Source organism: Microcaecilia unicolor, chromosome 2 (assembly GCF_901765095.1).
Source record: "Microcaecilia unicolor chromosome 2, aMicUni1.1, whole genome shotgun sequence".
In the NCBI taxonomy this organism is placed as follows: Eukaryota; Metazoa; Chordata; class Amphibia; order Gymnophiona; family Siphonopidae; genus Microcaecilia; species Microcaecilia unicolor.
The window spans coordinates 556,750,424-556,765,126 of NC_044032.1; the positions used below are offsets into that span (position 1 = coordinate 556,750,424).

The 14,703-nt window shown below is 44.2% G+C and overlaps 1 protein-coding gene across 2 annotated transcripts in view; it reads left to right on the plus strand.

Moving 5' to 3' along the window:
• Positions 1-11,910, plus strand: part of TMEM165 (transmembrane protein 165) — a 44,983-nt gene extending 33,073 nt beyond the window's left edge. The window contains exons 5-6 of one of the 2 annotated variants that reach the window (XM_030191397.1): positions 3,836-3,941; positions 11,793-11,910. In XM_030191397.1, coding sequence (XP_030047257.1) covers positions 3,836-3,941; positions 11,793-11,869 — 183 coding nt within the window. In that variant the 3' untranslated portion in view covers positions 11,870-11,910. Of the gene's footprint in view, positions 1-3,812; positions 3,942-11,792 lie in introns of those variants that run through there. The other variant, XM_030191399.1, reaches the window with a different exon arrangement.
• The last annotated feature ends 2,793 nt before the right edge of the window (positions 11,911-14,703 follow it).

The following is a 14,703-nucleotide window of genomic DNA, read 5'->3' on the forward strand; positions in this document are numbered from 1 at the left end:
TTTCAGTTGGGCACACGCCACTTCCAGTACTGTGTGCTACCCTTTGGGCTCGCCTCTGCGCCCAGGGTGTTCACAAAGTGCCTAGCTGTGGTAGCAGCGGCACTTCGCAGGCTGGGAGTACACGTGTTCCCATATCTCGACGATTGGCTGGTAAAGAGCACGTCCGAGGCAGGAGCCCTGCAGTCCATGCAGATGACTATTCGCCTTCTGGAGCTACTGGGGTTTGTGATAAATTACCCAAAGTCCCATCTTCTTCCAGTGCAGAACCTCGAATTCATAGGAGCTCTGCTGGATTCTCGGACGGCTCGCGCCTATCTCCCAGAGACGAGAGCCAACAACTTGTTGTCCCTCGTCTCCCGGGTGCGAGCGTCCCAACAGATCACAGCTCGGCAGATGTTGAGATTGCTGGGCCACATGGCCTCCACAGTTCATGTGACTCCCATGGCCCGCCTTCACATGAGATCTGCTCAATGGACCCTAGCCTCCCAGTGGTATCAGGCCGCTGGGGGTCTAGAGGACGTGATCCACCTGTCCACGAGTTTTCTCGAATCCCTGTATTGGTGGACGATTTGGACCAATTTGACTCTGGGACGTCCCTTCCAAATTCCTCAGCCACAAAAAGTGCTGACCACGGATGCGTCTCTCCTGGGATGGGGAGCTCATGTCGATGGGCTCCACACTCAAGGAAGCTGGTCCCTCCAGGAACGCGATCTACAGATCAATCTTCTGGAGTTACGAGCGATCTGGAACGCTCTGAAGGCTTTCAGAGATCGGCTGTCCCACCAAATTATTCAAATTCAGACAGACAACCAGGTTGCCATGTATTATGTAAACAAGCAGGGGGGCACCGGATCTCGCCCCCTGTGTCAGGAAGCCGTCAGCATGTGGACCTGGGCTCGCCTGAACGGCAGGGTGCTCCAAGCCACATATCTGGCAGGCGTAAACAACAGTCTGGCCGACAGGTTGAGCAGGATTATGCAACCTCACGAGTGGTCGCTCAACTCCCGAGTGGTGCGCCAGATCTTCCAAGCGTGGGGCACCCCCTTGGTGGATCTCTTCGCATCTCGAGCAAACCACAAAGTCCCTCAGTTCTGTTCCAGGCTTCAGGCCACCGGCAGACTGGCATCGGATGCCTTCCTCCTCGATTGGGGGGAGGGCCTGCTGTATGCTTATCCTCCCATTCCTCTGGTGGGGAAGACTTTGTTGAAACTCAAGCAAGACCGAGGCACCATGATCCTGATTGCTCCTTTTGGCCGCGTCAGATCTGGTTCCCTCTTCTTCTGGAGTTATCCTCCGAAGAACCGTGGAGATTGGAGTGTTTTCCGACCCTCATCACGCAGGACGAAGGGGCTCTTCTGCATCCCAACCTCCGGTCCCTGGCTCTCACGGCCTGGATGTTGAGGGCGTAGACTTTGCCTCTTTGGGTCTGCCAGAGGGTGTCTCCCGCATCTTGCTTGCTTCCAGGAAAGACTCCACTAAGAGAAGTTACTTCTTTCATTGGAGGAGGTTTGCCGTCTGGTGTGACAGCAAGGCCCTAGATCCTCGCTCTTGTCCTACACAGACCCTGCTTGAATACCTTCTGCACTTGTCTGAGTCTGGTCTCAAGACCAACTCTGTAAGAGTTCACCTTAGTGCAATCAGTGCATACCATTACCATGTGGAAGGTAAGCCGATCTCAGGACAGCCTTTAGTTGTTCGCTTTATGAGAGGTTTGCTTTGTCAAAGCCCCCTGTCAAGCCTCCTACAGTGTCATGGGATCTCAATGTCGTTCTCACCCAGCTGATGAAACCTCCTTTTGAGCCACTGAATTCCTGCCATCTGAAGTACTTGACCTGGAAGGTCATTTTCTTGGTGGCAGTTACTTCAGCTCGTAGAGTCAGTGAGCTTCAGGCCCTGGTAGCCCAGGCCCCTTACACCAAATTTCATCACAACAGAGTAGTCCTCCGTACTCACCCTAAGTTTCTGCCAAAGGTCGTGTCGGAGTTCCATCTGAACCAGTCAATTGTCTTGCAACATTCTTTCCCCGTCCTCATTCCTGCCCTGCTGAACGTCAGCTGCACACTTTGGACTGCAAGAGAGCATTGGCCTTCTACTTGGAGCGGACACAGCCCCACAGACAGTCCGCCCAATTGTTGTTTCTTTTGACCCCAATAGGAGGGGAGTGGCTGTAGGGAAACGCACCATATCCAATTGGCTAGCAGATTGCATTTCCTTCACTTACGCCCAGGCGGGGCTGGCTCTTGAGGGTCATGTCACGGCTCATAATGTTAGAGCCATGGCTGCGTCGGTAGCCCACTTGAAGTCAGCCTCCATTGAAGAAATTTGCAAAGCTGCGACGTGGGCTTCTGTCCACACATTCACATCCCATTACTGCCTGCAGCAGGATACCCGACGCGACAGTCGGTTCGGGCAGTCAGTTCTTCAGAACCTGTTTGGGCTTTAGGATCCAACTCCACCCCCCGAGGGCCCTGTTTGTTCTGTTCCAGGCTACACTCTCAGTTAGTTGGTAAATTTTTTTTTAGGTCAATTTCTGTTATGTCCTCGCCGTTGCGAGGCCCAATTGACCATGGTTGTTGTTTTGAGTGAGCCTGGGGGCTAGGGATACCCCATCAGTGAGAACAAGCAGCCTGCTTGTCCTCGGAGAAAGCGAATGCTACATACCTGTAGAAGGTATTCTCCGAGGACAGCAGGCTGATTGTTCTCACAAACCCGCCCGCCTCCCCTTTGGAGTTGTGTCTTCCCTTCAGAGTTTTGTCTTGCTACATACTGGACTGGCCGGCTCGAGCTGGTTTCGGGCGGGAAGACGGCCGCGCATGCGCGGTGCGCGCGGGCGCGCGAGGGCTAGCAAAGGACTTTGCTAGTGAAGATTCCGATTGGAGGGGCTGCCGTGGACGTCACCCATCAGTGAGAACAATCAGCCTGCTGTCCTCGGAGAATACCTTCTACAGGTATGTAGCATTCGCTTTCTGTACAGCTCTATCCTGGATGGCATTCCAAAACTGACTATCACAATGAGTGAGCAAACAGGGCAGCTTCCATTTTTGTCATGCTGGTGTGCAATGCAAGTCAGTCTGTGAGCATGCAAGCCCAAAATGGAAGGGAGGAACATTGTAAGCAATCCTTGACCAGGATGCCATTTTGTCTAACAAGTGCCTGCTTCACCCTTCCCTACTTCCAGATGAAGGGGGGGGGGGGGGGGGGGAGGGGTAGGAAATGGGGCAAGACCATATGTGAGTCTGGGGAAGAATCCCCAATAGTATAAAACATTATCACTCAGTGCACTTACCAAGTAATAGTTCAGACCTGTGTCTGTTATTCAAGTAATTTGAGTGGTGAATCTCCCTTTTGCAGTTCATCCTTTGTAAAGTATTCTTTCTTTACACCAGACATTTTAGTTAGTTTGAAGGAAATAATAAATGTTACGTTAATGTTTTTATGATTAATTGTACACCATCTTGAATGGAATAGTTCCAAGGAGAGGGTATACAAACTTTTATAAATAAATAAGGGACTTGGTGACCTAGGATTGCATTTCCAGCATATTGTGCTGGTGTCACAGTTCTAAAGGGCACAGCTGTTTGTATGCTGCTGGTGGGAGTGACATGTAATGCAGAGTGCACCTCAAAGTATCCTCAGACCATGTTTTTGTGGTAATCCAACAGTCAGTGAATTGAAAACACAGTAAGAAGCAATACACAGGTCAAAATTCTTTACTCCTGAGAACTCTCAATATATTAAAAAAAGCTCAAATGTTTTCTGTAAACTGATTTTTCTGTTTTCTTGAACTTTCTTTTTGAATTGTTAATGCCCAGTCATGCCATGTGTACTTGATTAGGATCCTTTTGGTGTGGCAGTAGGTGGAACAGTAGGACACTGCTTGTGCACTGGCCTAGCTGTTGTTGGTGGAAGAATGATAGCACAGAAAATCTCCGTTAGAACTGGTAAGTAACCAGTTTTCATGGCTTTCCCCCTCTTTGGTGCCTCCTTTTGAAAACTTTGTCTTTCTAGACCTAGGGTCATAAAATATAGCTTTCACCTAAACACCTGCAGTTGCTGGTAAATAATTTTCTCCAAGGACAAATAGGATACCAAGTCCTTGCAGCATGGATGACATTGTTGACAGAGCCTGTATGGGAAGGCTTCTCTATCTTAGTATGTACTAGAAGCTTTTGAGTCACTTCACCGTTCATGCATGCCACTTCCCACATGCCGCTGTCACAAGGGACCACCTCGGTCTTGGTGGCTTCACAGAGCTGGTTGGATGCATGTCGCCAGAGTTGACCTCAAGGTGACCCCCCCCCCCCCCCCCCGATCAAAGTGGCATTTTATAAGTTTCCTTGTTCTCTTGTTGTTGTGCAGTGTTTTTTTCTCCATTAGTGTCTTAACTAGGGTTTTTTGGTTGTTTTCAAGTTTGCTGTGTGTGTGTCACCTGATGTAGGTTTCAGTGACGAACTCAGGCTCCAGGTCGGGGTACTTGATTTTAAACATATTTGCTATACCAGATGTCCTATAAGAAAACCTCAGGTGGCTTTAATGAGCACACTTGTGGCAACAGGACTATATCTGTTATGGATACCCATGCCTGGGCCCGACCATGATGCTTTTCATTGTAAACTATATTCACAGATGTCCAAGAGATGCTTTGATAAAATCAGCACAAACTTATATTTTTGATGCTGAGAAATCTGGTCTGTTGACTTTGGCACTGGTTTCCATAGGTCCTGCAGCCACATAGGATGCTGAGGATGCATTGGTATCAAGAGCACACTGTTCATTCTCAATATTGAGTGACAATAGAGGTCCTCAAGGCTGATCATAATCGGAGTCCCAACTGAAGAAGGATTCATCCTCTACTTCAGTGCAGAGGGAGAAACGCCAGGCAGAAGCTGGGGCACTTTGTCATCGCACCTCATCAGTGTGTAGTATTGAGAGCACCAAGATCACCGGTGTACTTGAAAATCTCCCAGCTTGAGGACCACTCATCCTCTTTGATATCAGTGGTGGTTCAGTAGTAGCCTGCAAGGATACACAACTTTGCTTCCAATACCTCCCAAGCAGCTAAGCAGAATGTGGCTGCTTCTATGGCTTTCCCTACACCTTACTTGATAATCTTTGAGGAACAGCTCACAAAGACATTGATGGAGCGTGTTTTTGCACAGCATGACCCCAAAGGGTTTTGGGGTCAATCTGAGCTACATCACTTTGATCTCTAGTGCATTGGGAGAGGAAGTTATACCGAGGCATTGGAGATCCTTTAGTGTCTGAAAGGCCATTCGCAAGGCGTGACTTCAGTGATGTAGATCAAGACAGCAGAGATAACAGACTTCTCCTTTTGGAGTATTTTTCAGGGTCTGACTGATGGTCCTGTGACTCTGATTATGAGCCAAATGTTTCTCTGAAGAGGGTTCAACTGGCTTACCATCAGACCCACCTCACCATCATGAGAGAGAGAAAATCCCCACTGAAGGGGCTCTCTTTCTTTGATTTTTTGATGGAAATGGCATAGGTTGTTTCATTTAAGTTAAAGATGGAGGAGCAGCCCAGGGCAGAAACACCGGATATCTTCTAATTCCTTGACCTGACCCCCCCTCCTTCACCCAAGGAGGCTGTGACGGTGCCTGTTTCTAAGAAGTACAGATGAGAAATATGGGAGATCTCCTCCTTTGTAGTGCCTATTAATTGGAAGGTCAACTAAACGAGTCCAGAAGGCTTTTGGATTCTAGAAGCAGCAGCTTCTTTGTCATTCCATGCTGGTCATACAAGCTTTCAAACGGGTCAAACATTCAAAGACTCATTCCTCTGTGCCTCTGTAAACAAATGCACACTATCTAATTGGCTAGCAGACTTTATTTCCTTTGCTTATGCCGGGCAAGCTTCACCGTTGAGGATTGTCACAGCTCACAATATCAGCAATGGTGGTGTTAGTAGCCCACTTGAGATCAGCCTACATGGAGGAAATTTGCAGAGCTACAACATGGGCATCTGTTCATATATTCACAGCCCACTACTGTTTGGAAGAGGACTCCCAACATGACAGTAGCTTTGGCCAGTTAGTGTTTCAGAATCTCTTTGTGGATTAGAATCTTTACTTTACTTAATTGCTTATTAATTGCAAATATACCCGGAGAGAGTTCAGTGTGATTTACAACTCCACCCTACCAGGCCCTTTTTTTCTGTTCCGGGCTACCTTCCAAAACAACAAAACAAAGAAAATGTACAAAAGGCAAGTTGGCACCAAAAAGTGTTGGTGTCTGCTTGTTATGGCACCTTGTTTTCTGTTGAAGGCTGCCTGTAGCAAGGGAGTCCCATGCTTTTCTTTGGAGAAACCAAGTTAGTTACCCATAGCCATGTAGGATAGAAGTCCTCACATACCCACCTATGTCCCATGGAGTTGTAGTTTAGTTGAGCTGGATAACTAGACTGCAGCAGTGGCAGGTAGGAAGTGGCATGCGTGCCTTGTGAAGTGCCTTAAAAGCTTAGTGCAAACTAAGCTAGAGTAGCTTTCCCACATGGTGTCTGTGATGAAGTCTGTGCTGTGAGGACTTTTATCCTGCTGTCCACGGAGAAAACCTGCTATACAAGTAAGTAGCTTGATTCTTTTTTGCAAAATGCATTTTGTGTCAACATCTATTCAGTTGTGCTTTTTAAAAATAAACACTATTGATTTACATAAAGACATGAGTGATTATAATCACTGCAGATATTAAGGAATGTTTTGCCCTATTAAACAGCTTATGCCTGAAGTTTGACTTCAGAATTGTTTAGCTTTTATATCATATTGTGTGCCTAGTTAGAGCTTTTAAAATGGGAATACTTCTGCATGGCCAAAAAGTGATTAATCTCCAGAGACAGTATAAACTCTCATTTCTTGCCATCATCAACCAATCAATACAGGACTTGTGGATTATGCCCGTCTACCAGCAGATGGAGATAGGACTCAGAATTGTGCTGTGTCCTAATAGGCAGTGTGTATCTGATACAATTCAGTATTCCTTTATCTCCAGTAAGTGCAAGATGTTAGCCTGAGTAGCTCCTGGATTGATTTGTGGATGCTTGCTCCTGGTCCAGTAGCCCTCGTCATAGTAGAGCTGGGGGTTGAGGCAGTTCACTGTGGCCTTTTGGGGTGCAGTAGATCGAGGTTCTTCCTGTAGCCTCCTTCCTGTTGAGGTCTCCTTCAGGTTAAAAAAAGAAAATAATACCAGAGGGTGAAGCTCTTAGGAGAGTGAGTATTTACTGCTTTTCTGCCTAGTGTCCACACAGAAAAGCCTTATATCTCAGAGACTGTTTTCTGGAGGGCATTTTTGTGAGAGCTAGTGAGTACTGCGACAATTTCTGCCACAGATTCCTTTGATGGTGCCGGCTGAAATTAGTAAGCGCCGCTCTTGCTGTTCAGCGAGGAAGACAGCATCGGGGCATTGCCTATCTGTTCTCTCCCTCCCCCACCAAAAGCAGTAGTGTTCGGCTCTCTGTTCAGACCGTGTCTTTAGAGTTTCTGTGGAGCCATCGACAGCTCAGCTGTTCACAGAGCGCAAGAATGGTGGCCATTCACACATCTGACCCACCAGCTTCAGCGCTTTTACCAGCAGCTCCTCAGTCACTCCTCTGGTCTGAGCTAATTCTGGCAGGCTTTTTTTTTTTCTGTAATTTAATCTTTATTTCTGCATCCTGCCCATGAGAATTTCAAAACAAACAGTTGAAGTCTCTACAAAATACTTTCCATAGATGCATTTTTTTGTAACATACAATAACCTACCCCCACCCCCGTAGATGATCTCCCTCTCCTTCCACCTAATCCAGTCCAACTTTTGTAACTATAGCAATGGGTGAGTGAATTACAGCAATCCAAATTAAGTTTAAGAAAACAGTGGCCATACAGCAGGTAAAGGTGCACCAGCTGCACGCCAGAGTAATTATCAAAAGGTTAAAAAGAAAACATTAAAGCATATTAAAGAACACCACTTGGGAGGAGTCCCCGTTTAGTCTGAAATAAAGATTTGCGTCCTTTGAGAGCAAATGTTATCTTTTCAAACTTATACAGGCTTACCAATACACAGCCCAAAATACAAATAGCAAGCCAGTCCAACCTCGACGGATCATTAGTACCTTTCAAAACCATACTATGGCCATTTTCACTGCCAGCGTCAATGATGCAGCTAAAAAACGTTTATACCATTTGTCCATCTCACCCAGAATAAGTCCCATTAAACATTTTAGAGGGTCATTCTCCTTTCATACTCATGGCACCTGGCTGCAGTTACCATCATCTCCAAACCTGGGAAGGATCCTAACCCATTGTAGCTCCTATAGGCCTATATCCCTGTTGGGGAGGGGGGGGGGGGATTATAAAATCTTTACAAAATTCCTAGCGAAGCCATTGCAGCAGGTGATATCCTGATTGGTGAATGAAGATCAGACTGGTTTTGTACTTGGCAGGCAAACTTTTGATAACATCCGCCAAACCATCCACATTTTTCAGCAAGTTAAGCAAGCTAAGAGTCCGGTGCTGTTGCTTTCTGTTGATGTTGAAAAAGCTTTCGACAGGGTGAAATGGCCCTTTATATTCATTGGGAATTGCAGATTGTTATTTGGACTGGATGCGACTGATTTATAGACAGCCGTCAGCGTGACTTAAAATTAATGGGGGCCTATGAGCTGCATCGGAGGACTCGGCAGAGCTGTACACTTTCCACGCTATTATTTGCCCTCACAATAGAGCCTGTAGCATAGAAATTCAAGATGTGCGCTGTGAAGACATGGACCACAAGATCATGCTCTTCACAGATGATGTGCTGTTGTCATTGGTGACCCCTGGCAGGTCATTAGCTCACGTGATGCAACCATTACAAGAGTATGGGATAGTATCAGGATTTAAAGCTAATATGTTGAGATCTTGAATTTAACAGGCTTCCCTTACAATGCCAGTTTCCTTTTAGGTGGGCAAACCAATTTATCTCATATCTGGGAGTGCATCTTACAGCAGATATATCTGCTTTATATGACACTAATTATCCCCCCAAAATTCAGATTCTGATGGATGAGCTAAATCGATGGGAAGGGCTACATCTGTCTTGGTTTACAAGAGTACAAACAATCAAGATGACTTTACTTCCCAAATTACTTTAACTCTTTATGGCTTTACCAATTCTGCTGCCCAAAAACTTTTTCATAAGCTGAATCCTAGGGTGTTGTACTATATCTGGAAATAGAGGCCTTCCAGAGTGAGAAGATCAATACTATGCGAGTCTCCATTGAAAGGAGGAATGGGAGTTCCTCACTCCTATTCCTCCTTTCGAGGGGGGGGGGGGGGCTGGAGATCCGGGGAAGCCAATGATATTATTTCAGCACAGGTGAAGTATCTGGTTGTTCACCGCTGCACACTACACCCCACTGGTCCTACTTTGAAGGACCCTGGTGGTCTACTGCCTCTGTGGGGGGGGGGGGGGGGGGGGGGGGGGAGAGGAAGGAAGGAAAGAACAACTCTCTTTCCTCCCCGCTGCCATGTTTTAAAAATGGCTGCTGAGACCTGTGAGACTACTGCAGGAAATTTCAGCCGCCATTTTGAAAACACGGTGGCGCTGGGCAGAATAGCAGTAGGGGGCAGGAAAGAGTGGGGTTCTTTCCTGTCCCCGAAAGCCACTAAACCACCAGAGCCCTTCAAGGGAATGGCCCACTGAGGCTCGGGGTACTGTGGTGTGTAGTAGGCAGTGACCGGGGGGGGGGGGGGGGGCTAGATCACAGTCCACCACAGAGACGGATAGTAAAAAAATGAAAGGATTAAAGCATGAAATTTTGGAATATCACAGAGGTGACAAATTGTTCGTAATGATGGAAAACTAGAAAACTGATTTTAGTCAAGTGTGAGATTTGTGGCAGAAAGGACAGGAATCAAAGATTACACCTAAATAACAAAAAGAAAATGGTGGTTATAAGATACTATATAGATCATATTATACACCTATTTGAGTATGCCAAATATGTGAGACTGGTTTGAGCAATGCTGGCATGTTTGTGGAGCCCCAGGGGACTTTTATTTTTTTTTTACATTTGATGAACTTAAGCATGTGACTGTTGGGCTCATTTTCAAAAGAGAAAAACGTCCAGTGGCATAAATCTGCATTTGGACGTTTGATGATGACAAGGAAGGAAAAATGTGTTTTCCTAGTGGTTAGTGCAGCGGACTTTGATCCTGGGGAACTGGGTTCGATTCCCTCCGAAGCTCCATGTGGCTCTGGGCAAATCACTTAAGCCTTCATTGCCCCAGGTACAAATATGTACCTGTATATACTATGTAAACCACATTGAATGTAGTTGCAAAAACCACAGAAAGGTGGTATATCAAGTCCCATTCCTCTTCCCTCCCTTCAGTCTCAACAGATCAATCCAGGGCCCTGCCCTGCCATTATGCCGTTTGGTATTACAGTTCTGTTTTGTTATAGTTGCAAAGACTTCCCTGTTTGGATGTCTATTCAGGTGTCGTCAGTTGGTTACTTTTCATTACAAGCTGCTGTTCAGAGAGGAAGGAGAACTTTCTGGTGGTGGCCGTGGTCTGCTTTATATCTTCTTACTGCTTTATCAGGATACTGAATTGCCTCAGTTACACACTGCCTATTTGAACACAGCACAATTTTGAGTCTTCTATCTCTCAACCTGCTGGTAGACAGGCATAACCCACAAGTCCTGGATTGATCTGATGAGATTAATGGAAAGAAAATTGTCAGGTAAGAACTAATTTCTCCTTTTTGGAACTTGGTGATGCTGTATTAAATAACATGGGTGTAAACAGGGAGCTTCTAATTTGTAAATGTCCCAGTTGCGGCTTTTTCTGGGATGAGACCTTAGAAAGTTATTGTATTGAAAAAGTTCCTCTGAACCTGATCTATGGAAAAATACAATGCATGGAAGTTTGCACACTGGTAAATTGAGTGCATTTATTATGAAAACAGTCAGTTCGGAAATGCTTAGAGATTACAGGACTTTTATCAGATCCTTTCCTGTTTAAATAGAAGTAGTAATATAAAATTTCAGAGTGAAGGTGGAAAAAGACTCAAGGATAAGGTTCTTCTTTTAGACTTATTTCTTTGTAAACTGCTGAAACATTGTATTGGATATGTATGGTAAGTATAGCTAGAGTATTTGATTTTGGTGAAAAGGTTATGAGAAAATGACTGTGAAAATGATTAAACTCTTGATTGCATGTTTTGAGTATCTGTGCTACATGTGAGAGTTGTGTTTTTTTTAGATATAATAATGTTGGCATGCTGAGTAGCTGTCGTGTTTTCCATAATATATATATATAGATAGATATACACACACACATACACCCCCTCTGCTGTATTCCTGCACAGAAACCTGTAAAATCTATAGTACATAATCTGATCAATTTGTGACCCTAATACATATCACTGTGTATTTTTATTGGGCTTAAATTTACAGAACTATGTGACTGACTGCTGTTGTAATTTCTGCATAATTAAGCATTATTTTCCTTTTTTTAATGCAAAATAGTAAACTACCTGTTCTTGTCACTCTATAATTATTAGAAGTTTTCAGGCTGGCCCATTGTGTCCTATTTTTAGAGAGAGACGCACCTCATGATAGCATTCAGATTATTTGAGGAACTGGATTATAAATATGGAGCATTGTAAATAAATGATCATAGTCACACCTTTTTAAAAGCAAAATATGTAAGTGACTTCATAATAAGTATTGAATGCTAGGACAAAAAAATGTAATTTTGCTCTTATAAATAAAACTGCTGCCCTTCTTTCATGACTTTTTTTTTTCTTTTTCAGTGACAATCATAGGTGGCATCGTTTTCGTGGCGTTCGCATTTTCTGCACTATTTATAAGCCCAGAAGCTGGTTTTTAACAGTTTTGTGTCTCAGGAAGCGTGGATTTGAATGTGCTTAGTTTGTAGCAACGAGCAACTCTTGAAGATGAAAAATTTGTACAGTGAGTGACTTTTTTTTTTAGTATTAATGACCCATTTATTATCTTCTAGGGGGTATGTTTTTTGGGTTAGAACAACTTATTTTAAGAAGTATTGGTTTCTGTTGGACAAAATGCTTAGTCACCACTATTTGTTTTTTTTACGATATTCTTCCCTACATAGACTCTTGTTTCCAAGCTAAATAAATATTGTTGAGTTCAAATCACGCAGTGTATAGCAATTGTGTCAATATTTCACAAAATGTAGCTATAGCAAAAGGTAAATGAATTCTTAAAAGATCAAATGGTGGAGATGATGTAATATTTTATTTCAGATACAATAAGAAAACCATGTCAATAAAAGTGATGATTTTTTTAAACATTTCATTATGTGATTAATTTATCTAATTAGTTCTTTCAAAAAACATTTTGCCACATGCACAGAAGGACCCTTTCCATCATGTAACAAAGTTTTCAGCTAAGCAATGGATAGGGTCGAGTTCTCAAAAACACTTTGTCACTTGAATGGCTGAGCAAAAAATATTCAGACAGGAAAACAAGCACTTCTTGACCAGTACTTTTCATCAGATGTTCACCAGTGTAGTTAGTTCCATGTATCTTGTTTGGTCAGGAGCTGGTCTCGGGGTCCATGTACCTAGGAAGGATTTACTTTGCATGTTCCATGGAAGGATTTACTTTGAAATGTTGATTGATGGTATGAGGACAATGGAGGGACACCGCAGAAGCAGAGGACCGCATTCCACTACGTCAGCAGAAACCAGCAAAAGGAGTAGTGTAATCAGCAGGTCTCTCCCGTGAAGAAAACAGAAGTATGAGGAGTATAAGTAAAACCTTTATTTCTTCAGAACCCATGAGGACAACATGATTGAGATAAAGGTTCATTTATCAGACAGAAGAGGTACAGATTAAAACAGAATTTGAATTGTCTGAATCACTTAACCTGCATCATTTGGGAAACTGGATGATACTTCTAAATTCTACTGTGTTGTGTTCTAATTATGTCATTTATAGAGGGGCATAATCGAACGGCGCCGGCCATCTCTGGGGCCGGCTCCGTAAATGGGCAGAGCCAACTGTATTTTCGAATTTTCGATAATACGGTTGGGTCCGGCCAGATCGCGACATAAAAGTTGAAATTGCCGGGTTTGAGATAGCCGGCATCGGTTTTTGACGATATTGGCCAAATCCAAGGCATTTAGTTGTGGGAGGAGCCAGCATTTGTAGTGCACTGGTCCCACTAACTGAATGTAAAAAGCCCTTCCCTTACCGATCTGGAAAGGAATGGGCATGCATGAAGGAAATTGCATGCAAATGAGGTGCTCGCTAATAGCTCATTTGCACACGATTTCCTTCCTAAGGAGGGGAAGCTACGGCAGTTGAGGACGTCCTTCCCTGCAATGGCAGTTGAGGACATCCAAAATGTTTCTGTCAGAAGGACATCCATGCCTTTGCTATGACTCTGACACCCTTTTTATTTATTTATTTGGATTTTGGATCACAAGTAGCAGCAGTGGGATTTGAACCGGCCACCTCTAGATTGCAAGAGCAGTGCGCTAACCACTAGGCCATTCTGCCATGCCACTCCCTTGAAATGTGGCCATCACTGGTCTTGCAATCTAGAAGTGGCCGGTTCAAATCCCACTGCTGCTGCTACTTGTGATCCAAAATCCAAATAAATAAATAAAAAGGGTGTCAGAGGCATAGCAAAGGCATGGCTGCCCTCACAGAAACATTTTGGACGTCCTCAACTGCCGTCGCAGGGACGGAGGCATAGCAAAGGACATATTCTAAAAAAAAGACAAAAAGATTTTGAAGTTTTTTTTTTTTTGGTTGGGAGATGGTTAGTGACCACTGGAGAAATCATGGGAGGTCATCCCCGATTCCCTCCAGTGGTCATCTGGTCAGTTCGGGCACCTGTTTGATGCTTGGTCATGAAAAAAAATGGACCAAGTAAAGTTGGCCAAATGCTCGTCAGGGCCGCCCTTCTTTTTTTCATTATTGGCTGAGGGCGGCTATCTCTTAACCATGCCCCCGCCCCACCTTCGCTACCCTGCCGACACGCCCCCTTGAACTTTCGCCGTCCCCACGACGGAAAGCAGTTGAAACTGGCCAAAATCGGCTTTCGATTATGCCGATTTGGCCAGCATTGGGAGAAGGGCGGCCATCTCCCGATTTTTGTCGGAAGATGGCCGCCCTTCTCTTTCGAAAATAAGCAGGATAACCTACATAATTTCCATTTGTATTCAAATCAGATTGCAATGTTTTACATATACCTAAAAAAGATACATTACATGATTAAGTATTAAAGTAAAACATCATCCATTGTGGTGAATAGATGTGTTTTTAAAGTTTTCTGAGAAAGAGCTAGAGCATAATCACCAATTTGCCTGACTTAAATTGGGCTATCATTCCAGATCTTGCTCCTTGGTAGGAAAAGGAGTTATCTAGTATTAACTTCGATTGTATATTCTTTATGGAAGGATAGGCTAATTTTAGAGTTGTTGAAAAATGAGAATTTGAGTGAAAAATAGAAATATGTAATAAATTAAAAAGTTTGACTAAATTTAAACCATGAAATGATTTGAGTACAATTCAAGCTATTTTAAATTTAATTTAAGATTTGAATGGTAACCAGTGTAAGGTTTTCAGCAAGGGAGCAGACATTACTGCTGTATTTTGTAGCAACTGTAATCTCTATTGGTAACTTGATCAACATTCCACTATAGACAGTGGAAGCAATATTGCCTGTACTGT